Source organism: Ranitomeya variabilis, chromosome 4 (assembly GCF_051348905.1).
Source record: "Ranitomeya variabilis isolate aRanVar5 chromosome 4, aRanVar5.hap1, whole genome shotgun sequence".
Classification (NCBI taxonomy): Eukaryota; Metazoa; Chordata; class Amphibia; order Anura; family Dendrobatidae; genus Ranitomeya; species Ranitomeya variabilis.
Window position 1 is genome coordinate 603167343 of NC_135235.1, and position 26538 is coordinate 603193880.

The 26538-nt window shown below is 43.6% G+C and overlaps 1 protein-coding gene across 2 annotated transcripts in view; it reads right to left on the reverse strand.

Annotated features, from left to right (window-relative positions):
- PREX1 (phosphatidylinositol-3,4,5-trisphosphate dependent Rac exchange factor 1) overlaps window positions 1–25313 on the reverse strand; it is a 136552-nt gene extending 111239 nt beyond the window's left edge. Inside the window, exon 1 of one of the 2 annotated variants that reach the window (XM_077253294.1) lies at window positions 24856–25313. In XM_077253294.1, coding sequence (XP_077109409.1) covers window positions 24856–24999 — 144 coding nt within the window. In that variant the 5' untranslated portion in view covers window positions 25000–25313. The remainder of the gene's footprint in view (window positions 1–24855) is intronic. The other variant, XM_077253295.1, reaches the window with a different exon arrangement.
- Between the last annotated feature and the right edge of the window lie 1225 nt (window positions 25314–26538).

Genomic DNA, 26538 nt, shown 5'->3' on the forward strand with positions numbered 1-26538 from the left:
GCAGGGGACAAGGCCTGTAAAAAATTCCCTCATGATAGAATCAAAGATGAGAGTTTCCTCACACATCATACCCTGCATATCATATCGGGATTGTGCACTTCTGTGTAAGACACAAAAAAGCTCTCACTAATTGCATTTGTGCTTCAATTTCTCAAGCTCTGTGCTTGCTGTCAGTGAATAAAAACATTCCTGTTTATATTCTGGAACTGACAACGAGCCCCACCCTACTCCGCGGGTAGTGTGGAAAGATTTATGCCCTATACAAAACATACTCCAAAGATTGAACCCTCCATACTGCACAGGCCGCACTTACCAAATCACAGCTGAGCAGACACCAACAGTGTGAGGGTATATCATTTTATTAATCATACAATATATAGTATACCCATACCGCAGTCACCAGCGATGTGGGGGTAAATCTCTATATATACACACATATACATACAACAGAGGAAGCGCTGGCTGGTAAATAGGAAATAAGCAGGTGGCAGCAGACGAGGGCTGCTCGGCACAACCCAATTTGTGGTTTTCCTGACTAAGCAAACGTCTTCTAATATATTTATTTGATATAAGAGGCAAAAAAAAAAAAAAAAAGATTTTAGAAGAGTGAGGATGATGAATAAGTAAAGGTCGGTGCACATTGGCCAATCGGCGGCACTAAATGTCCACTGATCAGCTACTTGGTTCCTGTCAGGCAGTCGTTTAATAGCACTGACAGACCTTACTTCAGATGCATATTAAATGATTAACATATTAAATGATTAATTATAGGTCGTGTTGTGCGCATAGCCTGCCATTGTATTCGGCCGCACAGCTCCTGTTTACAGAGGACGATGCGCTGCCGAGAAATGCAATTCACCTAATGAACGAGTGAGCATTCTATTCATTCATTCGGTGGCCTGTTTGGACTGCGCAATTATCACAAAACACATTTTTCTAGGAGCACTTATTCACGATAATCGAGCAGGCACCTTAAAAGCCCGCCGTCTCCATCAGATGTAAGTCAGATGAGCATGCCGAATTCTATGGGACTGGTCAACTATCTAATGTGTATGGAAGCCTTTGGATTCTCCCCTGACAAATGAAGTAATGAGATAGATTGAGCAGTTGGAATTACATTGCTCTGCCCTTTGGTTTTCAGGAGATCAGCTACAGCCAGAGGTGTCTAGCAGCAGCTTTACTCTTCCTCAACAGCTTTATCATTTTTATTCTCTTTATCATTTTTCATCCTGCTCATTTTTCTTATCTTAGATATCCTTATCATCACCGTTTTCCTTCAGCTCTGTATACACACGTGATAGTGGTCCTCTGAACACCCGAGATAGGGGTTGTCTTTTGACACGAGATATGGGTCATCTGATGGCACAAGAGAGGGGTCGCCTAAATGCACCTCGTGAGGGATCATCCCAGCAGAGAGCTGTAGGTTTGTTCGACAGACTGCTATTGCTCCGCTTTCCTCATACATATGTTTTCAGAAGGGAAAAAGGATAAGCTGCTTTTACACCACCCAGCATTAACTACCACCAATTGGTAAATATTTAACCAACAGTCGTTGAATAGCCAGCTTTACACAGGTAGATCGTGCTTAACGATACAGACTGAAAGATCTGTAATAATGCGAGGGAGTCCTGTTTACACAGAGAATGATGATCTTTAGTGCATTCCAAAATATAATATCACGCGATGAATGATTGTTTTGCTTGTTCGGCGAGATATCTGTAGCCTGTTTAAGGCTATGTGCACACGTTCCGGATTTGCCTGCGGATCCGCAGCAGATTGGACGCTGCGGATTCGCAGCAGTTTTCCATCCAGTTTACAGTACCATGTAAACCTATGGAAAACAAAATCCGCAGTGCACATGCTGCGTAAAAAACGTGCAGAAATGCTGCTGTTTATTTTCCGCAGCTTGTCAGTTCTTTGTGCAGATTCCTCAGCTTTTTACACCTGCTCATCAATAGGAATCTGAAGGTGTTAAAATGCAGGTGAAATCTGCACAAAAAACGCTGGAAATCCGTGGTAAATCCGTAGGTAAAACGCACTGCGTTTTACCTGCAGATTTTTCAAAAACGGAGAGGAAAAATCAGCACAGAAATACGCAAAGTGGGCACACAGCCTCAAAGTGCAAAGTTACCACGAATGAAAATTACTGGGAACGCTCATTCACAATAATTCTGCAGTGTGATTAGGCTCCATTCACATGTCCATTTTTTAATTACTTTGTAACGGATTTAATAAAAGAAAATGACACTTTGGTGTCCGATCTGTATCGGATTGCATAGGCTTTTGTTTCGTTTTGAATGGATCCGCTCTCACTAAAGGGGCACCGTCTTTATGTTGAGAGGTGTCCAAACACACTAGATTGTCATCATTACCTGCCAAAATTGGCAGGTTCCATAAACTTTTATCGTATGGGTAGAGGGCCTTAAAGATCCTTTTACTCAGACCAAAAACTCAGAAGGACGGACCATTCCCAAAAATTTGCTTGTGTAAACATTTCTGTTATCAGCTGAAGAATGAGTAAATGTTCATTCATTGGCTAATTAAATCTTTCATGTGGTCTAAAAATATTTGTTGTCAGCAGCACATTGATTGTGTAAACAGGAATGTGCTGCCCACAATTTGCCAACTATATGGCATCTAAGTGATCTTATTAATGACAGTTCATCCCCATACAGATTGATATTAAAGAATTTTGTATGCAGATCGATACAATCAGCTCTCATCTGATCTGGAAGACTGAAGGATGATGGTGATGGTAATAAGAATGATGTTAAGTATGACGAAGATGACAATCAGCGGGGTCCATAAATTTATATGATGGAGCCTAGTTCTCAGCACCCTCCTATCCAGCACTGTGTGATCGAGATTTTACAGCTCGAAGAATTACTAATCCTGCTACATTACGTGCTCACACTTGGAACCATTAGGAGATAAATCTCAGCTTAAATCAATAGAAACTGAATCTGTATGAAAGGGTCAAATACTTTGCCTCTCGAGATACTGAAAAGCGCTCCCCCCAGACAGCCAACACAGTGTAAACATATGAGGGACACCAGCAGAACATCCCATGAATGAATGACATCACTGGCCCTGGACCTCCACGAGGACCCACATACTCATCTCTATTAATGATCTTGGCCTCAAGCTACAGAAGATGAAAGATTGCCATAAGCCAAAAAAAAAAAAAGCTGCAGTAACTACATACAACATCCGACAAAATGAAGAAGTTCCTGATGAGTAAGTGACGACTTGTCTGTTCTGATGAAAAGAGGAACCACAACTTCACATTTCAGCAAAACCCAACAAAGCTTAGTACTAAAAATTAACTTCCACTAGTCAAAAGATTTATTTCCCAAAAACCCACGGCTCTTATGGTGACAAGTTTCCAGGATTACAGCAGATGTATCTAATGGTCTATTTACACAAACCAATGTACGGTAATCGAGCGTTCTTAATAAACCTGCTAGGGATCATCCAACAAATGGAGTTTAAAAAAATCAACACTAAATGATCATTATCACAATCGATCTGTCCCCATACAACTTCATGTTCTCTGTTGCACATCCTCCATTTACTCTGATCGATGTGCTGCCGACAACATGAAGTAGTATGGGGACAGATCAATAGAGATAACGATCATTTGACGGTATTTATTGGACCAACCTTGTATACAAGCCAGTAAACAAATGCCTAAAGACTTGTATGAAGACAGGCAAAATCTTAAATAGGCCATTAGCTTATCAAGTGTGATACGGTCTGCTTAATTGTTTTTTTATCCAATGCCATCATGAATGATACTATCTGCTGAGCTGGGGTATCACAGCCGATCATTTGTGATACTGCCTGCTAAGCCACTGTATCTAATCATATATGTGATACAGTCTGGTAAACGGATTTATCTAAGCCAATCACATGTGATACTGTTTGCTGAGCTGGCAATCAAAGGGCCTAATTACGATGGACGATTATCAGGAACTGGTGATCTTAGGAAAGCTTATTTCCCGATCATTGGCATCTCTAAACAGGCATGCAATCACCCAAAAATGATGAAAAAAGTGTATCTTTGATTGAAATTATTTTTAAGCTTACTTGAAAGTCATCATTCTCAGAACATTGTCCTGTGTAAACAGGTCATGTGCTGCCTAGAACAATAATATTCTATGTGTACAAAACTATCATAATTACATAAAAGTACGGTCTGCATATCTAAATAGGATATTAAATAACTGCCTATCACTTATGTAGCTAATTTGCTCGTCTGACGGCCACAATCTGAATGCAACTTAAGTCACTCATGTAAGATGATGTCTGTTGACCTGGTGTAGCTAAACCTATGCACAGATTGTACCCACAAATTGGGTTCTCGGTGATTATATTCTATATTTGGTAAAAGTTTTATTTATTTTGGTTTTGCTGCATCCTTTTCGCCCTCTGATGTGCCGCATCCTTTTCGTGAAGAAATTAGCTGTCAGCCAAAAGGAAGCTGTGTACCTGTCCTGCCCCCACAGCACTGACAACTGGAGACTTTACTCTTATCAGCACTTTACATATTAAGGGAATTTTTATCACAAATGAGTAATGAATGTCTTGAATTTAACAGGTGAACAATGGTGGAACCAGTCAGGCACTACAGAACTGAACAGAGTAGCTGGGAATGCTTCTACTCAAGATAAAGTGACACACACCAAGATAAACTGCAAAACCAAACAAAAGAAAAAGCAAAAGTGTGATAAAACTCTATACAATACTACCAAAAGCATTACAAAAATAGTTTCATTCCAAGGCACAAATAGAACAAAAACATTTAAAAAGCCACCATTGTTTTAATTTTTATTTCATAACTCAATAATAGAGGAGAAAATAAAAAGACTTTGTAATACAGTACAGACCAAAAGTTTGGACACACCTTCTCTTTAAAGATTTTTCTGTATTTTCATGACTATGAAAATTGTAAATAAACACTAAAGGCATCACAACTATGAATTAACACATGTGGAATTATATACTTAACAAAAAAGTGTGAAACAACTGAAAATATGTCTTATATTCTAGGTTCTTCAAAGTAGCCACCTTTTGCTTTGATGACTGTTTGCACACTCTTGGCATTCTCTTAATAAAAGTTAAATTTATTTAAAAAAAGAAAAAAATTACACGGGGTCCCCCCGATTTATGATAACTAGTCAAGATAAAGCAGACAGCTGCAGGATTATATTATCAGGCTGGGAAGGTCCATGGTTATTTGGCCCTTCCCAGCCTAAAAATACAAGCCAACAGCAGTCCCAAAATTGGCTCATCACATTAGATGTGCCAGTTCTGATGTTTTGCACAGTTCTTCCCGATTGCCCTGGTGTGGTGGCAATCGCTGTAATGGTAGTTCGGTTTGATGACAGCTGTGATTTTTCAAAATGCAAAACTGGCATCAAGCCCTGGGGTTAATAATGGAGAGTTATCCATCAGACACCCCCATTACTAACCGGGTAATTAAAAATAAAAACAAACATAAACAATAAAAAAAACACTTTATTTGAATAAAGACTGCCTCAAACATTCCCTCGTTCACCAATTTATTACCCAAAATGTTGCCACGTAGGTCCGATGTAGTCCAAGTTCCCCGATTCTGTCTCCGGCGCCTGTGAAAAGCAGTAAAGTGACCACCATTCACAGGTGCCAGGTAGTGACGTTAACGCTCATCATTGAGGACAGCAAGATTCGGCGGCTCCGATGAGCGTCATAGTTACTACCCAGCGCCCAATGATAGCGGTCACTTTACGGCTATTCACAGGGGCATAAGACAGAAGAATTAGCGTTCCCGCAAAAGACATTTCATGCAGTGTAAAAGGATGCGGGCATGGGATTTCTATTAATCTCTTCCATTGTGCTGGTACTGTACAACGCAGCGTTTTGGACACAGCAAAAATACGCAGCATCCAGAAAGCCAGTATTAGTGATCGCGGGCATGCAGACTTATGAGAGAAATCTGCTTCTTTCGCCTTGTTGACTGATCATTCATTCTCAATTCAGAGGTAAAATCTGTCTTCAGTAAATACAGACTTTCCCATTACTGTGATATCATATGACAGCTAGTGCTTTAGCAGATCGAGGTAGGACAGGCTTACCAGAATCAGGACCTGTGTTCAAAAGGTGTGAATGTCTGCATTATGGAGCAGAGTCAAGTGTGCTGGTGGTGTGTGACCAGTCAAAATGTGAACTGTATCTGAGAGAGAGACGTGCCAGGGGTTGACTGTTCTCTAACTGTCCTTTGTTTGGGGTAGGGGGAGGTGGAGATCCCAACCCACAGAATGCAACGTAGTAAAATATGTCAAATGAGTGCCACCACTTCCAAGCAAAGACACTTCTCCATGGGTTATCCACTATGTGACCTTTCTGACCATGAAGGTCTCCTTTGGAAATCAGAGGACCACCTTTGCTCCCCCATACATCTTCAAACTAGGCGGCATGGTGACTTATTGGTTAGCACTGTTTGCAGCACTGGTGTCCTGGGGTCAAATCCTACCAAGGATAACACCTTCAAAGAGTTTGTCTGTTCTCCCTGTGTTTGCGTGTGTTTTCTCCCACACTACACAGACATACTGATAGGGAATTTAGATTGTGAGCCCTATTGGAGACATCGATGATAATATCTGTAAATTGCTGTGAAATACGATGGTGCTATACAAGCAAGCATAATAAGTAAACTAACTTCCCAATATACGTAATCTCCGGTCCTCACAAGACCTCCTTGTGTACTCTGCTCTCATGCGTTCCTCATCCAATCGCCTCCAAGGCTTCTCCCGGGGTTCACCCATCCTCTGGAACCAAGTACCTCAACACGTCTGATTGTCTCCCATATTTGGATCCTTCAAACGGAACCTGAAAACTCATCTATTCCTAGCCTACAGCTGCCACCTAACCACCACCAGAGTCTCTGCAAACCAGTCTATTGTCTCCTTGCCCATTAGCCTGAACTCTACATTATTGTGGATCAATGGATTCTAGGAATCCAGCACAAATCACCAGGGCCAAGTTCATCTGACATCTACCACCTTCCTGCTTAATAAACCTCACATATTGTTGGAGTTAAAAACACTTTTTTCAAAATTGGAATCAAGAATTTGTTGAAATGTAATTGAATCTATTTTTCCTTCTACCAGTGAAATGTTCCCCATGCCATTTTCTGCAACACAACCACAAAGCATGATTGATCCACCCCCAGGCTTAAAAGGAACATGTCACCTCATTTTGCCGCTATAAGATACGGCCACTGCCTTTCGGGGCTTATCTACAGCATTCTATAATGCTGTAGATAAGCCCCTGGACCAACCTGAAAGAGAAGAAAAACAAGGTTTATTATACTCACCCGGGGGCGGACTGGTCCAATGGGTGTCGCAGTTCCCGGATTCCCCGCCACCCCTCTTCATGCGATGTCGTAATCCTACTTGCTTTGTGCCGCGCTCAGTGCAGGCGTACTGATCTGCCCTGTTGAGAGCAGAGCAAAGTACTGCAGTGCGCAGGCGCTGGGCCTCTCTGACCTTTCCCCCGATGCCTTCACACTGCAGTACTTTGCTCTGCCCTGCACAGGGCAGATCAGTAAGCCTGCGCAGGAGCGCAGCATGAAGCGAGAAGGATGACAACATCGCGTGAAGATAGGAGGCGCCGGACCCGGACACCCATCGGACCAGACCGTCCCACGGGTAAGTATAATAAAACTTGTTTTTCTTCTCTTTCAGGTCGGACCGGGGGCTTATCTACAGCATTACAGAACGCTGTATATAAGCCCTAAAAGGCAGTGGCCGCATCTTATAGCGGCAAAACAAAGTGACAGATTCCCTTTAATGGTTGGCGAGATGTTCTTTTCCTGAAATGATGTGCCCTTTTTTCTCCACACATACTTGTACTTGATCATTGTGGCCAAAGAGTTCTATTTTAACCTCATCAGTCCACAAGACTGGTTTCCAAAATACATCAGGCTTGTTTAGATGTTCTTTTGCATACTACTGATGCTGAATTTTATGGTGAGGATGCAGGAAATGTTTTCTTCTCATGACTCTTCCATGAAGACCATATTTGTGCAAGTGTCTCTGAAACAGTAGAAAAATGTACCACAACCTCAGAGTGCTAAATCTTTCTGAAAGTCTTTTGCAGTCAGGCGGGGGTTCTGATTTGTCTCTCTAGCAATCCTACCAGCAGCTCTCACTGAAATTTAGCTTGGTCTTCAAGACATTATCTTGACCTCCACTGTTCCTGTTAACTGCCATTTCTTAATTACATTTCAACCCAGGGAAAGGACAACTTGAAAACGCTTTGCCATCTTCTTACAGCCTTCTCCTGCTTTGTGGGCCGCCACTGTTTTCAGAGTGCTAGGCAGCTGCTTAGTAGGACCCATGGCTGCTGTTTATGGCACAAGTTTAGAGGAGACTGGGTTATTATAAAGCTGGGAAAATTGCATCACCTGGCCTTTCATAACGATGATAGTGAACAAGATAATAACCCTAACAGGCTTAAGGTACCGTCACACTCAGCGACGCTGCAGCGATATAGACAACGAGCCGATCGCTGCAGCGTCGCTGTTTAGGTCGCTGTAGAGACGTCAAACACAGCAGCTCCAGAACGATGCAGGAGCGATCCTGTGACGTAACGGTGACTCACTTATCGTTCTCACAGGTCGTTAGCTCCATGTAAAACATTGCTGGCATCGTTGCGTTTGCTGTCAAACACGACGATACACACCTATCTGACGATCAAATAAAGTTCTGGACTTCTAGCTCCGACCGGCGATATCACAGCGGGATCTAGATCGCTGCTGCGTGTCAAACACAACGAGATCGCTATCCAGGACGCTGCAACATCACGGATCGTTGTCGTTCTCGTTGTAAAGTTGTTTAGTGTGAAGGTACCTTAAGTAAGGTCTGAAACCTTGGTCAAAGTTATCTGAGCACACAAATCTCAAAGGGTGCCCAAACTTTTGCACAGGACCAATTTCCTTTTTATAATTTTTAAAATGTAAAAAATAATATTTTTTTTGTCTCGAACACAAAGGAAATTTGTCATGTTTAACTTTAGGATCACTTCATCTTTAACTTGCTTTACTGTTTACAATAACAGTAATTTTGACCAGAGGTGCCCAAACATTTACATGCCTCTGTAAATTTCTGATAGGAATCATAAAGTAATACAAAACATAATCCTGATCCTAGTATAATAGGTGGTAACCAACTGTGTAAATTACAAATGTGCCAGATTTGATTTTATACATGGATTGATAGGATATATCAATTATCCATCCACGGGAGCTGCTCAATTATCCCTTTCTTATTCCTAGTTGGAATCCTATTCGCTGGACACTAGACCCCCCACAGGCCACCAACACCCCCTTTGTGCCCCACCAGAACACTTCATCCGTATAAACACTGAAGCATTTATTTTTGATCGTACTGCTCACAACCGACAGTCGATTCTTTGAAAAGAAGAAACAAAGGATACACTTTCATGATGCCAGAGAGGGAGATTAGGGGAATGCCCAGGAAGTGTCCATTTTTATTTAACTTCACCATCATCACTGGAAACAACACCAAAACACTGATGCTACATGGTACTCTGGAGGCTAGTGAACCAGTGTTGGAACCAGAGTCTAGGGAAACACTAGCAGTAAACCAGGAAACTAATGTACTTTTCTCCATCTGTTTAAGATTCCAGAGATCTTGTTCACCAGTGGGGCTGGGCTATCATATACGGACCATTCTAATTAAAATTGAATACTATATTATCAAACATTAAAAGGTCAGACTCCCAACACAAAAATATCAAACACTAACAAATATAAATGGATATAAACAGATATAAACACCAGAATGTAAATAACTCACCCTAATTCGATATAATTCGCCTATAATTAGCGTCTACCTAACAGCGGAGAATGGCATCCCATGGAAGCGAAGTGGCACCCCTGCTCAACGGTGGCCGTCCCTACAATGCCCTGGTATGCCCTAATTAACTAACACCAATGTATTTACATCAGATTAAAAACAGATATTAAAAGTGTAAACGGGATCTACAAATAGCTGTCTACATACAACATTATCTTACAGCAACCTAAGGGTGCGATATGTACCCATTAACAATCCAGAGAAAATATCTTGATAAAAAATACTGATGACAGAAAAATACTCCCTTACCGTAACAAGCTCAACCCTACCTAACTGCAGAGGTTGGGACCCTAGATAGACAACAGTGGTCCACTCGCTCCTCGGCAGCTATCTCTGGGATGCCCTATACTGTCCTCGAACCAACACCACTATCTCAGACAGCTTTAGATCAGCAGGGCCATATGTTCCCCTAGCTGCAACATAAATGTAATTGATAACATATTAAATGTAAGGTAAAAGGTAGTACTTATCTAGATAAGTCTTCCTGCAATTGCCTCAACGTGTGACACTGTGCGGCTCATCAGGAAGCCTGATAGATTGATGTTAATTCATGATATCCAGTGGTACCAGTGGGGTCATCTGCTTTATAGTCCCTTCCTTTCAGCAAAACAGGAAATCAAAGATGTCTCTCCCAGATATAATACACTTACTTTACATGTAGTCATTTAGGTACAAAGATTTCCAAGTAACATGGAAGAATACAGAAGGTCATGAGAAGACAGGGAAAAGGCACATGATAAAGATGAGTGGGGTAAAAGGCACAGGTGCAAGACATGGGGGAAAAGGCGCAGGTGCAAGATGTGGGGGAAATGGCGCAGGTGCAAGACGTGGGGGAAATGGCGCAAAAGGAAGATGGGGTGAAAAGGCGCAAGAGGAAGATTGGGGGAAATAGTGCAAGAGGAAGATTGGGGGAAAAGGCGCAGGAGGAAGATGGAGAAAAGCCGCAGGAGGAAGTTGAGGAAAAGCCGCAGGAGGAAGTTGAGGAAAAGCCGCAGGAGGAAGTTGAGGAAAAGCCGCAGGAGGAAGTTGAGGAAAAGCCGCAGGAGGAAGTTGAGGAAAAGCCGCAGGAGGAAGTTGAGGAAAAGCCGCAGGAGGAAGTTGAGGAAAAGCCGCAGGAGGAAGAAGAGGGGATGCATGCAAGCGGAAGTTGGGAAAGATGTGGGAGAACACAACATGCAAACTCAGGAAAAGACAACAGGAAGACAAAAGATGTGGAAGCGAATGAGGCAAAGAAGCAGAAGGAAGAGGAAAAAGATGACATGAGGACACAGCAGAATCATACAGATCTCCAAAATCCAAAACAAATGTCAGAAGTAATAGAAACAGTGTAATTCTGTCAGTAATCAGCAGGTTCCCCCATATAAGACCAGAGCAGAAACCCCTGATCTAAAATATGCACATGTCAACTATAATCTTGATAGCAAATGGAGCATTAAATTATGAATCAGGGATTTAACTGAGATGCAAAAGGTGCCTAAACACCACAGGAGTTCAGCAATAATGACATATCACATATGGGGGAGCAACCTGTTATGGATTCTGCATTGGGGCCCAGGAACTTCATGTTCTGCCTCTGTAATGGATGCAATAAAGTGGTCGATTCGCAATAAATCATTTATGACATGTGCATGAAAGAAGCGGATTGCAGAAGTCATGGCAACATCATGTTAGTCCAGACTATTAACCTTTAGAGGACATGGAGTGGTCTGAGGAGGTGGATGTCATTAATTTATTAACCCTCAACTTTGTCACTTTATTACTGTATATTGGTTGCAGATTGTCATAGGAATTACTTATTGTCTCCATCCTTTCTCTGTGAGGAGTTGTAGTTTGCAGGACTCCCTAGGGTTTAATAGTGTGAGATGACTGAACGGGGGCACCGTAACTTGCGTGCTTTACCTAGGGTGCCAATCTCTGATCAGGTAGGGTGAATAGCAGGGTCAAAAATATTAGTGAAAGCATTGAGGTTTGCTTTCTGTTTCCTCCACCTCCCTGACTCATTTAGTCTTGGCTTTATATGTGGCTTAATAAATGACTCTCATAATATGAGTGCCACTATTTGTATCTATTGTTAGAATCAGGAATTGTGCATGAATTTTCCTTCTTAATAGTTATAAAGTGTATTTTCTTTTTTAATTAGATAAGGATTGTTTATGTTAGACACTATCGGTAACATTTTTAGTCTATTTGCTCTTGTGTGTGAGCAGGTTCTTTATATGGAATGATGATGGGGTCAGGCCAACCAGTTAGATCACATTCAGTAATTTACAAAGTCAGCCCACGGGGGAGTTGGGGCGATTGATGATTTTACCCCAAGGCAAGCGCATACTCTCAGATTCTGGTCCAAATCGGATTACCACTATCCGGCAGCAGTTTGCTAAGAGGTTAAAGGAAGAGGAGAACAGAAGGAAGATTCGGGTTTCCTTTCTGTGGAGTCTGTAACACGATCCAGTGCCCTTGCTGATGTGAACGTCCATCTTTAACGTTTATCAGGTTCTGGCCTGGGTCCAGGTGGGGCATAGATGTCTAGCAGAGATCTAATGGGCTGCCCTACCTGCCTGTCCCTGCTATCCAGACTTGTGTCCCCAGCAATAAGAGTGTAAGTTCCTCAGCCAGAGCACATCTACTTTTTATAAGCTTTTATACATTTAAATTTGCACTCCATATTGAAGACTCTGGTTGGGTAATAGATAATAAATCCCACATTTCTTCATAAGCTTTGTAGAAATATAACTTGGCTCAGAGTGACCCTTCCACTGCCAAGAACATGTAAACTGTCAACCATCGGAAGAATCCAAAGTAAAAGCAACTCAGCTAAACAGGGGACCCAAACATCCCTACTCCACCAAACATCTCTACTACCCTACTCTACTATCAGTAACAACAAGTATGGACCCTACAGATTAATAACATATCACACATTATATAGGATTCTACAGACAGCTGGCACACACTGTGTTGGGGGCTGTAGATGGTGTGCATTATGTCAGATGCTACAGGTAGATGGCCCTCATTATGTAAGATGTTACAGGTGGAAGGCGTGCATTATATAAGATGCTACAGGTGGATGGCACTCATTATATAAGATGCTACAGGTGGATGGCCCTCATTATATAAGATGCTACAGGTTGATGGCCCTCATTATATAAGATGCTACAGGTGGATGGCCCTCATTATGTAAGATGCTACAGGTGGATGGCCCTCATTATGTAAGATGCTACAGGTGGATGGCCCTCATTATGTAAGATGCTACAGGTGGATGGCCCTCATTATGTAAGATGCTACAGGTGAATGGCCCTCATTATGTAAGATGCTACAGGTGGATGGCCCTCATTATGTAAGATGCTACAGGTGGATGGCCCTCATTATATAAGATGCTACAGGTGGATGGCCCTCATTATATAAGATGCTACAGGTGGATGGCCCTCATTATATAAGATGCTACAGGTGGATGGCCCTCATTATATAAGATGCTACAGGTGGATGGCCCTCATTATATAAGATGCTACAGGTGGATGGCCCTCATTATATAAGATGCTACAGGTGGATGGCCCTCGTTTTGTAAGGTATTACAGGTGGATGGCCCTTATTATAAAAGATGTTAGAGTTTTATGGCGCACAGTATGTAAGATGCTACAAGTGGATGGCACACATTATGAAAGATGCTACAGGTGGATGGCCCTCATTTTATAAGATGCTACAGGTGGAAGGCCCTCATTATATAAGATGCTACAGGTGGATAGCCCTCGTTATGTAAGGTGTTACAGGTGGAAGGCCCTCATTATATAAGATGTTAGAATTTTATGGCGCACAGTATGTAAGATGCTACAGGCGGATGCCTCACATTATATGTTATAAGTGGATGGCACACATTATGTAAGATGCTACAGGTGGATGCCACGCATTATGCAAGATGCTACAGGTGGATGGCCCTCATTATATAAGATGCTACAGGTGGATGGCATGCATTATATAAGATGTTACAGGTGGATGCAGGGATGTGGAGTTGGAGTCTGTGTCCATTTTAGTGGAGTCGGTATAAAATGGATCAACTCTGACTCCTAAAATATATAATAAATTGGGTACCGTAGTTTAATGCAGTGTGTGCTGTACATTTTTCATAAGTATTTGGGAAACTTATGAAATGTCCTATAAATGCCTGTTCTATTCCTGATCTAAGGATCTCGGCTTTTTAGGTGAGATGAGTCTGCGCTGCACTTTATGTACATGCTCAGTAGTGACCAGAGCTGTGGAGTCAAGAGTCTGGAGTCAAGGAAGTTTGAGGAGTCAGAAGTTTGGCTTACTGATTCCACAGGCCTGGGTGGATGGCCCTCCTTATGCAAGATACTACAGGTGGATGTTATGCATTATGTAAGATCATATAGGAGAATGGCCCACATTATTCAAGATGTTACAAGTGGATGGCTCACATTATGTAAGATGCTACAGGCGGATGCCTCAAATTATGCAAGATGCTACAGGTAGATGGTACACATTATGTAAGATGCTACAGGCGGATGCCTCACATTATGTAAGATGCTACAAGTGGATGCCTCAAATTATGCAAGATGCTACAGGTAGATGGTACACATTATGTAAGATGCTACAGGCGGATGCCTCACATTATGTAAGATGCTACAAGTGGATGCCTCAAATTATGTAAGATGCTACAGGTAGATGGTACACATTATGTAAGATGCTACAGGTGGATGCCTCATATTATGTAAGATACTACAGGTGGATGGCTCACATTATGCAAAATGCCACAGATGGTTGGCTCTCATTATACAAAATTCTACAAGTGGATGGCCATTATTATGTTAGATACTACTGGTGGACGGCGCACATTAGCTAAGTGCTAAAGGTGGATGGTGCGGATTATAAAGCAGACTACTTCACAATTATTTCCAGTATTATTGCTGAGAAAAACAACATATTTACACACAGCATTGGCCACTGTGAGGTTTTCACTGCCCTTGCATCCTCTCTCAAGCATCAACGCCCTCTGGGACTCTTCCAGGCCTGATCTCCAGACTTCTGTGAATGATGCAATGGGATAAAGCAGAACCAGACAGTAAAACCTGGAGGAAGAATGTTATTCTGCTTCCATCCACCTGACTGGAAAAAAACAGACGTGAAAACTGTGAAGTGTCCAGCGTTACGCAGATTTTCGTATCTGCAAAAGTCATTAAGAGAGCGGCACGCTTGCGACAGCCGAGGCCTCATGGAGGGGACAGTCCTCTAATCCAAGCAGCTCCGGCATTCATGACCGTCAATTACTAAGGAAGCACGGTCAGGCTAGAAAACGCTTAGGTCATGCATCTGCAAGGAGTCTGTATGTTCTCCCCGTGTTTTTGTGGGTTTCCTCCGGGTTCTCCGGTTTCCTCCCACATTCCAAAGACATACCGATAGGGAATTTAGATTGTGTGCCCCATTGGGGACAGAAATGATAATGTGTGCAAATTGTAAAGAGCTGCGGAAAAAGTTGGCACTATATAAATAAAAAGATTATTATAAGTAATAAGCAGCTCCTGGGGATGATGCCAATGCAACACTGTTCCAACTAATTACCCTCTTTCCTACATGTGAGACAGCAGCCTATTCTGTTCTGTAAAACGATATAGTTCTACACATGATAAACCAGGAAATCTGTAGGTCAGAGGGAATAGGAAAGAAATGTAAAAGGGCAAATAATCATAATCTGCATGTATAAAACCAGTGACATTACGTGGTATGAGGCACCCATCGTCAGAACCAGACTTTATTTTCTGAATCACAGCAGGGGTCCCACCCACAGCAGAAAAAAAATTACTTTTTCGTCTGTTTTTAGACTTCAGAGTTAGAAGTAGGTGAAACAAAAAAAGAAAAAGAAAAAGCAGAAACCACAACTCGCTCTGGTCTACAGGGCCCTGTGCCACTTGGGCGAGGCAGCTTTAGAGACGAGATAAACAGGCAGCACAAAACGAGCCCCGAGCCAGGTCCAGGCCTGTAAACTACCATGCTGAGAACCATCTTAAAGGTACAAGCGCATCATTACATGTATCACTTGTGTTTTGAACCAAAAAGAGTGAACATCACAGATGTTCACTCAATTCTACCTTCCCCCATTACAATGTGTCAGGAAGTCTCCAGAGGACAATCACAGAGTACTGCAAAAATAGTAGTAATAATGTCCATGAATATTCAAGGCACAAGTAATAATTGGCCAATACAGATGGCGGTAGGCACTATATTTTCATTTAAATTTGGCTGTTGCTTGTAAAAGGAAGACCTGTACCCGTGGTCTACATGGTGTAGACCTATAAGAAAAAATTGGAAATGCATTCACAGTCTATGAGAAATAGGACTTTTCCTCGTGGATTATGAAGAAAAGAATGAAACCGCAATCTGTGTGGAAACGACCTATACCCATTGCCTAAGAAGAAAGATAAAAATATGCTCCCACAGTCTATAAAGTATATCTTGTGCTCGACAGTATGTGAAAAGTAGGACCAGCACATAAAAACTATGAAGAGACATAGGACCCGCAGTCTCAGTAGAACCTGCACACAAATTCTACAGGAAAAGTCAGGCCTGTGCCCACAGTCTACGAGGGCAGACGAGTCAGGACTGTGCCCACATTCCATGTGGCCAGCCGAGTCAGGCCTGAGCCCACAGTCTACACAGGCATACAAGTCAGGACTGTGCCCACTGTCTGCGCGGACAGACAAGTCAGGCCTGTGCCCACAGTCTACGAGGACGGAGGAGTCAGGCCTGTATTTACAGACTATGTGGAGAAGACATATGTGGCACTAAGTTATAAAGCGACAGTTCCCTTCCTTTGTGCTGGCTCCTGCTGACCATATGGACAGTGTGTGAATGGATCTACCAGTTTCGTTGAAAATGGTACCTCGTGACTGACCCAGTCGGAGAAATTCAAAGTATATGTTAGGAAGGGATTTTGCAGAGGTAATAATGTGAGCTTGCTATCTTTCCTCTCATCTGATACAATGCAGCATTAGGAGGAAGTCTATTCTCAGTGTCCTCATGTCATACACAGGAAGTCCTGAGAAGATCTTCTTATGCAAGAAAGGTTATTTCACCACAGTGGAGGTTGTTTCACTCATGAAGACATTGACAATTTAAATAAATTTATAAAACATTTAAGGACTTATACATGCAAGAAAAGCAGCTGCTCCAGTCCTGTTTGACATATTTTCAGAACTGACTGTCCAAAATGACATGAAAAGTGGGGGCAGAAGACTAACTTCACAAAATGCTACAGTGATGAACTGACCACAGCATGGTGACACAGAGACTGGGGGACCATAACACCCGGATGCAGATAGCACAGTACCATGATGCAGAGACAAGATGATAGCATCTTTCTGAGGCAGTTACAAGCTGACTACCACCCTGACCCAGCGACCATAACATTCTAAAAGAAAACGCAATGTGAAATCAAATTATTGGAGAAAGGTTTGTCTTTCTGCCCTACCAGTGGCCTTGATAAATTTACATTTATCAAGGATGTTTATCTGTTCTGCAGGCAGTTAACGTTTAAATTGCTTTATCACCGCCCTTCTACCTTAGATGAGCTGCCCTTGGCCGACAGATTGGTCCTGAGGGACCTCCTGGACCTATTGGAAGAGGGAGACGAGTGCCAGCCCAGAAGAAAATTCACTGGAAGACTTCCCTCACAGGCTACACCTTCTTTCACGTTATGCCCGGCAGTACAGAGCTTCTTCAATGCTGTATGCAGAGAGGTACATGATCTAAAGCTTGACCCCATTAAAGGGAGAAATATTAGCCAAAAAGATCAGGCCACATTGGCGAAACTAGGTTCCAACAGGGAGTTTGTTATCCGCGAGGCGGACAAGGGGGGCAACTTGGTGATCTGGCCGGTTGACCTCTACACACAAGAAGCCTTGCGTCAATTGGGAGATGTGGATTGTTATCAGGTGTTACCCTCAGATCCCACATGTGTATTCCAGGGCAAATTGAATCGTCTATTGGAGGCGGCTCACACACGGAACATTATCAACAAACGCGAACGAGATTTTCTTATCACCCACCATCCCAGAATTCCCACCTTTTACATGCTTCCAAAGGTACACAAGTCTGTACAGGCCCCTCCTGGTAGGCCGATAGTTTCTGGGATTGGTGGGTTACTTGAGCGGCCGTGTGTTTTTATTGATTTTTTTCTTCAGCCCTTAGTTGTGTCTCTCAAGTCTTATGTCAAGGACTCTGCAGCTCTTATTCTACAACTCCAGGATCTGGTGATTCCACCAGGGGCGTGGCTTGTTACCCTCGATGTGGAGTCATTATACACGTGTATTGGACACGAACTAGGTATACATGCTGTGTCTTTTTTTCTGGACTCTAACACAACCGGTGACAGGGGACTTGACTCGTTCATTCTTGACCTACTGTTGTTTGTTCTGGACCAAAATTATTTCATCTTTGACCGGGTCTACTACAGGCAGGTAAGGGGCACAGCTATGGGGGCACGCTGTGCCCCCTCATATGCCAACCTCTTTTTGGGGTGGTGGGAGGTCACAAGGGTGTTCTGTCTGGAACACTTTTTTAAACATGTCATAAAGTGGTTCCGTTATATTGATGACATTGTGTTTATCTGGACAGGCACCCTTGATCAATGTGAAGAATTTGTGGGCATCTTGAATGACAATCCTTGGAACATACGCCTCACTTCACAATACTCCCAGACGGATATCGAATTCTTGGACCTGAGATTACAAGTGAAGGGGCCTAAAATTTCAACGACTCTGTATCGGAAACCTACTGCCACGAATAGTCTGCTGCACTTTGCCAGTTTCCATCCTATGCACTTTAAAACAGGTATTCCGAAGGGTCAATTTTACAGAGTCAGGAGAGTTTGTAGTGACCATCAGGACTTCAAGACACACTCTCAAGATCTTACTGCACGCTTCCGAGAAAGAGGATACCCGAAACGGGTTATTTCACGTGCCTATTCTGCGGCTAATCATAGTAACAGGGGGGACCTCTTACAAAGTAAGGCTAAAACTACGGAGAAACCATTGGGTATCATCACAGGGTTTAATAACCAATGGCAAGACTTAAGGGGGATTCTATCTAAATACTGGGGCATTTTACAAAGTGAATCCAAATTACTCCCCCATATTGCCCCCCAACCTAACTTAATAGCCAGAAGGGCAAGAAGTTTTAGGGATTGCCTAAGTCATAGCCACTTCCAGCGCCCTGTTACAAAAATCCGTAGAGGGGGCAGGTTAAAGGGTACTTTTCCCTGCGGTAATTGCAGCATTTGTCCCTACACCAGTGGTAATGAAAGAATTATGGTGCCCTCTTTGTTTTCACAGACTCCCATCAAGGCCTATTTCAATTGCAGGTCTCGGAACTTGGTCTATGCGCTGGTTTGCCCGTGCCCAAAAGTTTACGTGGGCCAAACGACTCAAGAACTTAGAAAACGGATACAGCAACATTTCTCTACTATAACAACGGCAACAAAGGACAAGTCTAAAGGAAAAACCCTCACCTCTGTGGCTGCGCACTTCTTGGCCGAGCACAATTCACTTTGGGCTGGCACCAAGGTGCTTGGACTGGAGGCAGTGCATATGAACATTAGAGGGGGAGATGTTACACTGGAACTTCTAAAGCGGGAATCTAAGTGGATCTTCAACTTGGACTGTGTCATCCCTGGGGGCATCAATGAAGACTTATTATTCACTGGTTTTTACAAACAATGACTTTTCTTATTGTCTCACGGCCTTTTCTGGCTGAAGAAATCAGTGTATATGTCTTTTGTTTAACTCTCTGTACAGTGCACCCCATTGTGAGTGTTCCCCCGTTTTTCTGTTTTTCTTCTTATAACAGGTACTTTAGCGGGTTTTGCTACCATCTAGTAACTATGCCAGCATTGCATGTGTGTGTTTGTTAACACATTCTGTACATGCTCTTAGTTGTTTTCATTATTTAGTTCATCATTATTTTTGTTATCGTTTATTTTTTATTATTTTGTTATTTATTTTCATTATACTTGTCTTATTCTCTGTTCATTTATCTTTCATTTTTCGTTTGATTCATTTTTTTCATTTTTTATGGGTTCTTGTTGGGTTTATTTTCTTTCCATTTTTATGTTATCATTCATTATTTAATTTGTATTTATCACTGTGCACCACGGGGTCTTTAGGCTGTGCTATTGTGTTATACCGCCATATATTGTGCACTCTGCACTTTTGTTTTTCATGCTGTAACCAGCGCAAGCGCACATATCGCAGTGCGCATGTTGCCTTGGCAACGGAGAGCGGATCACACTTTTCCGCTCTGTACAGCCGGCGCATGCGCAGTGCTCACACGCCGGGCCCGGCAAGTGCAGACGCCATCACTCACTCCATGCGGCGCTCCCAGCAGCCTCACAGCTGTTTTTCGGTAAGTGACCGATCACTTGGTACTTAAGGGAGGCAGGACATGCAGGCATCACCCCTGACGAAGCCACCAGTGTGTGGCGACACGCGTTGGGTGCCTGCTGTCCGCACCTCCATTCCCTTTGGGGTACTCATGCCCTATTTATGCTAGCTGACTCTGCCTGATTCTGCCTCACAGTGGCACCCATAGGATTTGCCAGTCTTGAGACCTCATTTGGGGCTCATATGCGTCCAGGTGGTCGGTTGTATACATGGTGGATATTAATATTGGTTAGTATACTTACCTCTTTATCAGCCGATTGTGCATTTTCTTATCAGCCGGATGTGCATTATCCTCACCAACTGTTTGACTGGTTTTGTACTGTGTGTATTTATTGCCACTTGTGTATTATTGCGGCATTCAGGGCATTCATATATTCATTTTTTATTGTAGTCACAATTTTTGGGCATGTGTATTATACTCTAATTGGGGAGGTGCGGCTTTTTTGCCTTATTCTGGGCTTGTCTGCAATTATGGGGGTATCTTGTATCCCTCTTTGGTTTTAAATGCTTTTAAAGTGTTCTGTCTCTTTTTTCCATGTTTAATAAAGCTATGTTTTGTATTAGTATTGGTGGTGACTCCCATCTATAAGACCTATCTGTTTCTCTTCACATATTATTGGCGTTTTTTCAGGTCTTGGTTTGAGTCCCATTGACTGTGGTGCCCCCATTTTTTCTTTGCTTGTAACATTCTAAAAGAAGTGACAAGGTGGGATCATAGCACATTGACATACTGATGAGGTGACCATAACACTCTGACATAATATAGTATTTCTATTCTTGCATTTTCCTTGCTCCTCATATAGTGCACTGCAGGCTACAAGCAGATGTAGCAAATCCTGAACCCTTGTTTTATGTTTCCAAAAGATAAATGGGGGCTTAAGGATATAAAACTTCTCTGCTGAGTATATTAAAACTAAACATGGTGTGAACAGATGTCTCCTCGGCTATAGCATCCAACAATGAAACTACTCCTTTTAAATAAGTGAAGATCCTCACTAATCTAGCACTGCTGAGGTTAATAAAGCAGCACCCAAACTGTGGCTGCAGAAAGTGACAGATTACTTTGAATCCCTTTTGACCTCATGGTTGACAAATGGAGGACACAGTATGTAATCTCCCAGATTTCACAAGAGCTGCTGCTCTGACTCTTTAATCTAGTTATGGACCCAGAAGGAAAACCTTTTAAAACAATTCACGAACAGCAAGACACAGACACAAGACCCGACACTTAGCAGGGTCCGGGGGTGCAATTTCCCCTCCTGTGCCGCAATAAGACCACCTCCTGGGAAACACCAAAAGGAGAAGGATTTACTAGTACATACATATACCCAGCACACCACATAGCAGATCTACAGTGCCTTGCGAAAGTATTCGGCTCACTGGAACTTTTCAACCTTTTCCCACATATCATGCTTCAAACATAAAGAAACCAAATGTAAATTTTTGGTGAAGAATTAACAAGTGGAACACAATTGTGAAGTTGAACCAAATTTATTGGTTATTTTAAGTTTTTGTGGAAATTCAAAAACTGAAAAGTGGGGCGTGCAATATTATTTGACCCCTTTAACTTAATACTTTGTTGCGCCATTTTCCTGTGATTATAGCTGCAAGTCGCTTGGGGTATGTCTCTATCAGTTTTGTACATCGAGAGACTGAAATTCTTGCCCATTCTTCCTTGGTAAACAGCTCGAGCTCAGTGAGGTTTGATGGAGATCGTTTGTGAACAGCAGTTTTCAGCTCTTTCCACAGATTCTCGTTTGGATTGAGGTCTAGACTTTGACTTGGCCATTCTAACACCTGGATACATTTATTTGTGAACCATTCCATTGCAGATTTTGCTTTACGTTTGGGATCATTATCTTGTTGGAAGACAAATCTCAGTCCCAATCTAAGGTCTTTTGCAGACTCCAACAGGTTTTCTTCAAGAATGGTCCTGTATTTGGCTCCATCCATCTTCCCATCAATTTTAACCATCTTCCCTGTCCCTGCTGAAGAAAAGTAGGCCCAAACCATGATGCTGCCACCACCATGTTTGACAGTGGGGATGGTGTGTTCAGGGTGATGAGCTGTGGTGCCTTTACGCCAACATATCATTTGGCATTGTTGCCAAAAAGTTTGATTTTGGTCTCATCTGACCGGAGCACCTTCTTCCACATGTGTGGTATGTCTACCAGGTGGCTTGTTGCAAACTTTAAACAACACTTTTTATGGTTATCTCTAAATGGCTTTCTTCTTGCCACTCTTCCATAAAGGCCAGATTTGTGCAGTGTACGACTGATTGTTGTCCTATGGACAGACTGTCCCACCTCACCTGTAGATCTCTGCAGTTCATCCAGAGTGATCATGGGCCTCTTGGCTGCATCTCTGATCAGTCTTCTCCTTATTTGAGATGAAAGTTTAGAGCAGTGTTTCCCAAACTCCAGTCCTCACGGACCCCACAGGTCATGTTTTCAGGATGTCCATAGTGTTGCACAGGTGACAGAATTTCTGAGGGCTTGATGAAACTTCCACCACCTGTGCAATACTAAGGAAATCCTGAGAACATGACCTGTGGGGTCCGTGAGGACTGGAGTTTGGGAAACACTGGTTTACAGGGACGGCCGGGTCTTGGTAGATTTGCAGTGGTATGATACTCCTTCCAATTCAATATGATCGCTTGCACAGTGCTCCTTGGGATGTTTAAAGTTTTAGAAATCATTTTGTATCCAAATCTGGCTTTAAACTTCTCCACAACAGTATCACGGACCTGCCTGTTGTGTTCCTTGGTCTTCATGATGCTCTCTGTGCTTCAAACAGAACCCTGAGACTATCACAGAGCAGGTGCATTTATACGGAGACTTGATTACACACAGGTGGATTATATTTATCATCATTAGGCATTTAGGACAACATTGGATCATTCAGAGATCCACAATGAACTTCTGGAGTGAGTTTGCTGCACTGAAAGTAAAGGGGCAGAATAATATTGCACGCCCCACTTTTCAGTTTTTGAATTTCCACAAAAATTTATAATAACCAATAAATTTCGTTCAACTTCACAATTGTGTTCCACTTATTGTTGATTCTTCACCAAAAATTAACATTTGGCATCTTTATGTCTGAAGCATGATATGTGGAAAAAGGTTGAAAAGTTCCAGGGGGCCGAATACTTTTGCAAGGCACTGTATACCGCCTGTACATTCCAACTGCCTGCACCCTTCTGAAAGCACACACAGAGGAGATGGAGAATAAGCACAAGGCTCAAGTTGCAGTGTGGCATAGATAAAAGATTTAGGTTGCAAGGTGGAGCACACACAGTTTTACAGGGACTGTCAGCACAGAAAAACTGTTCAAACTAAGTACAGGCGCTCAGAGTACCCTTGGTGTGGCCATCAGTTCACTGCACCTTCCCACCTACTTATCCCTCTATCTCCGCTCCTTCTTTGATTGACAACTCTGGCTCTGTGAAGCCAGAGAAGGGCAGAGATGGAAAACAAGTTAGGTGGGAAGGTGCACTTAAATTTTTAGCCACACAAAGTGTGCATCGAGAGCCGGTGCTTGGTTTGAACAGTCATTTTGTGCAGACAAGACTCCTTTTAAAGAAGTTGGTCACTGCTTTTTGTAATGATGACCTATCCTTATAATAGGCTATCAATAGCTGATCGGTGGGGGTGCAACAGTGGGCACGCCGCAGATCAGCTGTTATAGATCATTGTTTTTTTTTTGTTTGTTTGCTTTTTTTAAGTCAGATTCATTCAAAACCGGAAATTTTAGTTTCCTTTGTAGCATTTTGCTACATTTTGCGTTTGCAGGAAGGCGCTCGCAAACGGGCTCTCGTTTGCAGGAAGGCGCTCGCAAACGGGCTCTCGTTGCAGGAAGGCGCTCGCAAACGGGCTCTAGTTGCAGGCAGGCGCTCGCAAACGGGCTCTAGTTGCAGGCAGGCACTCGCAAACGGGCTCTAGTTGCAGGAAGGCGCTCGCAAACGGGCTCTCGTTGCAGGAAGGCGCTCGCAAACGGGCTCTCGTTGCAGGAAGGCGCCCGCAAACGGGCTCTCGTTGCAGGAAGGCACCCGCAAACGGGCTCTCGTTGCAGGAAGGCGCTCGCAAACGGGCTCTCGTTGCAGGAAGGCACCCGCAAACGGGCTCTCGTTGCAGGAAGGCGCCCGCAAACGGGCTCTCGTTGCAGGAAGGCACCCGCAAACGGACTCTCGTTGCAGGAAGGCACCCGCAAACGGGCTCTAGTTGCAGGAAGGCGCCCGCAAACGGGCTCTAGTTGCAGGAAGGCGCTCGCAAACGGGCTCTAGTTGCAGGAAGGCGCTCGCAAACGGGCTCTAGTTGCAGGAAGGCGCTCGCAAACGGGCTCTCGTTGCAGGACAGAGAACAGGTTGCAGGATGGAGCTCACAGCCCGGCTCTGGTAGCAGTCGGGCACAGTTCAGGTTGCAGGGTGGAGCACCCACAAATCATGCTCCAAACAGCACAAAGACCATGTGCATTGTGCAGCTACTCACCGACTGCAGGAAGCGCAGGGTTCCCACATAGTCCCTCTCGGTGCTCAGGATCTCGTTGAGGACGCACAGCCGGAGTCGGAGCTGCCGCTCGGAGTCCTTGTTGCTGCCGGTCTCCGCGCTGCTCGCCTGCTCCTCGGCTTCCATGTCCCACAGTGACCCGGGCTCGGGATGCGGCTGCGCTCAGTGCCGCCCCAGCTGCGATGTACGGCTCAGTGCGCTCTCCTGCACGGGGAGGAGGACTGGGGAAAGCATCGTCCTCTGCTCAGTGAGGGGTCGGGGGCGTCCAGTGTAAAGCTTGGGGGAAAGTTTACAGCGATGTCCAAATGGTGCGCAGCGGACGGAGCGCCCCCCGTAATGCCCTGTGCGGTCAGGCTGTCCGGTGTGGCTGCTGCCACGACCGCTCTCCTCTGCTGCCGCCGCCAGCACTGGGAGTCTCCGTCTTCTCTGTGCTCAGGCACAGCGCACAATACAGGATGGGGGAGGGTGGAGGTGCGCTCCGAACAGGCTCTCAGCCTATTGTCGCTACGTTGTAGCTCTGCGTTTCCTATGGCACAATGTCGGGACGGGTCCCCGGGGCAGGGGCACAGAGCTGAGCCCAGTGGTGCTGTGCCCCGCTGATGGAGCCAGGCTCCCCGGTCCCAGAGCTGTTGCACACTATGCGATCACCGCTCTCATTTATAGTGCACCCCAGTGTTAGCACACATGCTCCCCGGGCTCCATGCTTTCTCAGACCAAGCCTGCCCTAGTTTTTAGGTGCACATGATAAAAAGACACACAGAATGACGAAAGCTCATCGTACGATCACATCGATCTATTGTTGGGCAGGAGCCTCATTCTCTCCCCTGATCCTTCACTCATCTTTTACCCCTCTTGTATGATCCCTGATCATGAACCCGAAAAAAAAAGTTTGGTGATACCATGTAGCAGATTTCTAGATAACAGAGTATAGCTGTAAATAACTGCTGGAAATGTTCTGCCCCCTGCTGCCCATTCACAAGTAACACAGCAGGAGTCCGGCGCATGTTGTAGACATCTGTTTAGCAAGCTGCAGAGATAAGAGCATCCCCTCCCCCTCCCAGTATGGGGTCTGTCTCCACCACACACAGATCACTGATGACTATCAGCATCTGGATGGGGGGCCTTGAGATGATCAATTACACACACATTTCCAGACAATATAAGCACCTAGATAAATGGTGCAATCTGGTCATTTCCACAGAGATTCCCAATCACGTTCATCATCTGGACTGTTGGCTAAATGCCTCTATACACCTGAGATGACAATCCAACCATGAAATGGTGTTTCGTTTTTCCGACCGCCCCATACACTTGTTCGATCACAGTGCCCAAATATCTTTCAGATGAAGATGTATTGCAAACAAAAATGTTCAATAATCAGTGGGATGGCTAAAAGAGGTTGTTAACCACTCCAACAACCTCTTCACAATTCTTATGTTTCCTCCTTGTAAAATAATAACACTAGGTCCGGGGTCAAACCTGAAAACCTGTCACATATTAATCTCTGTGGGTACATGGTTTCAAGAATGAGTTCTGTGTGGTAATTATCTTGACCTATTGGTTTTCAATAAGGTCTTGGGATATGGTCGCATCCACTATGACGGCATGATGTTGTAGATATACTGTCTTGATTATATCTGTAGTGGGTGTTTTTGAATATTTTAG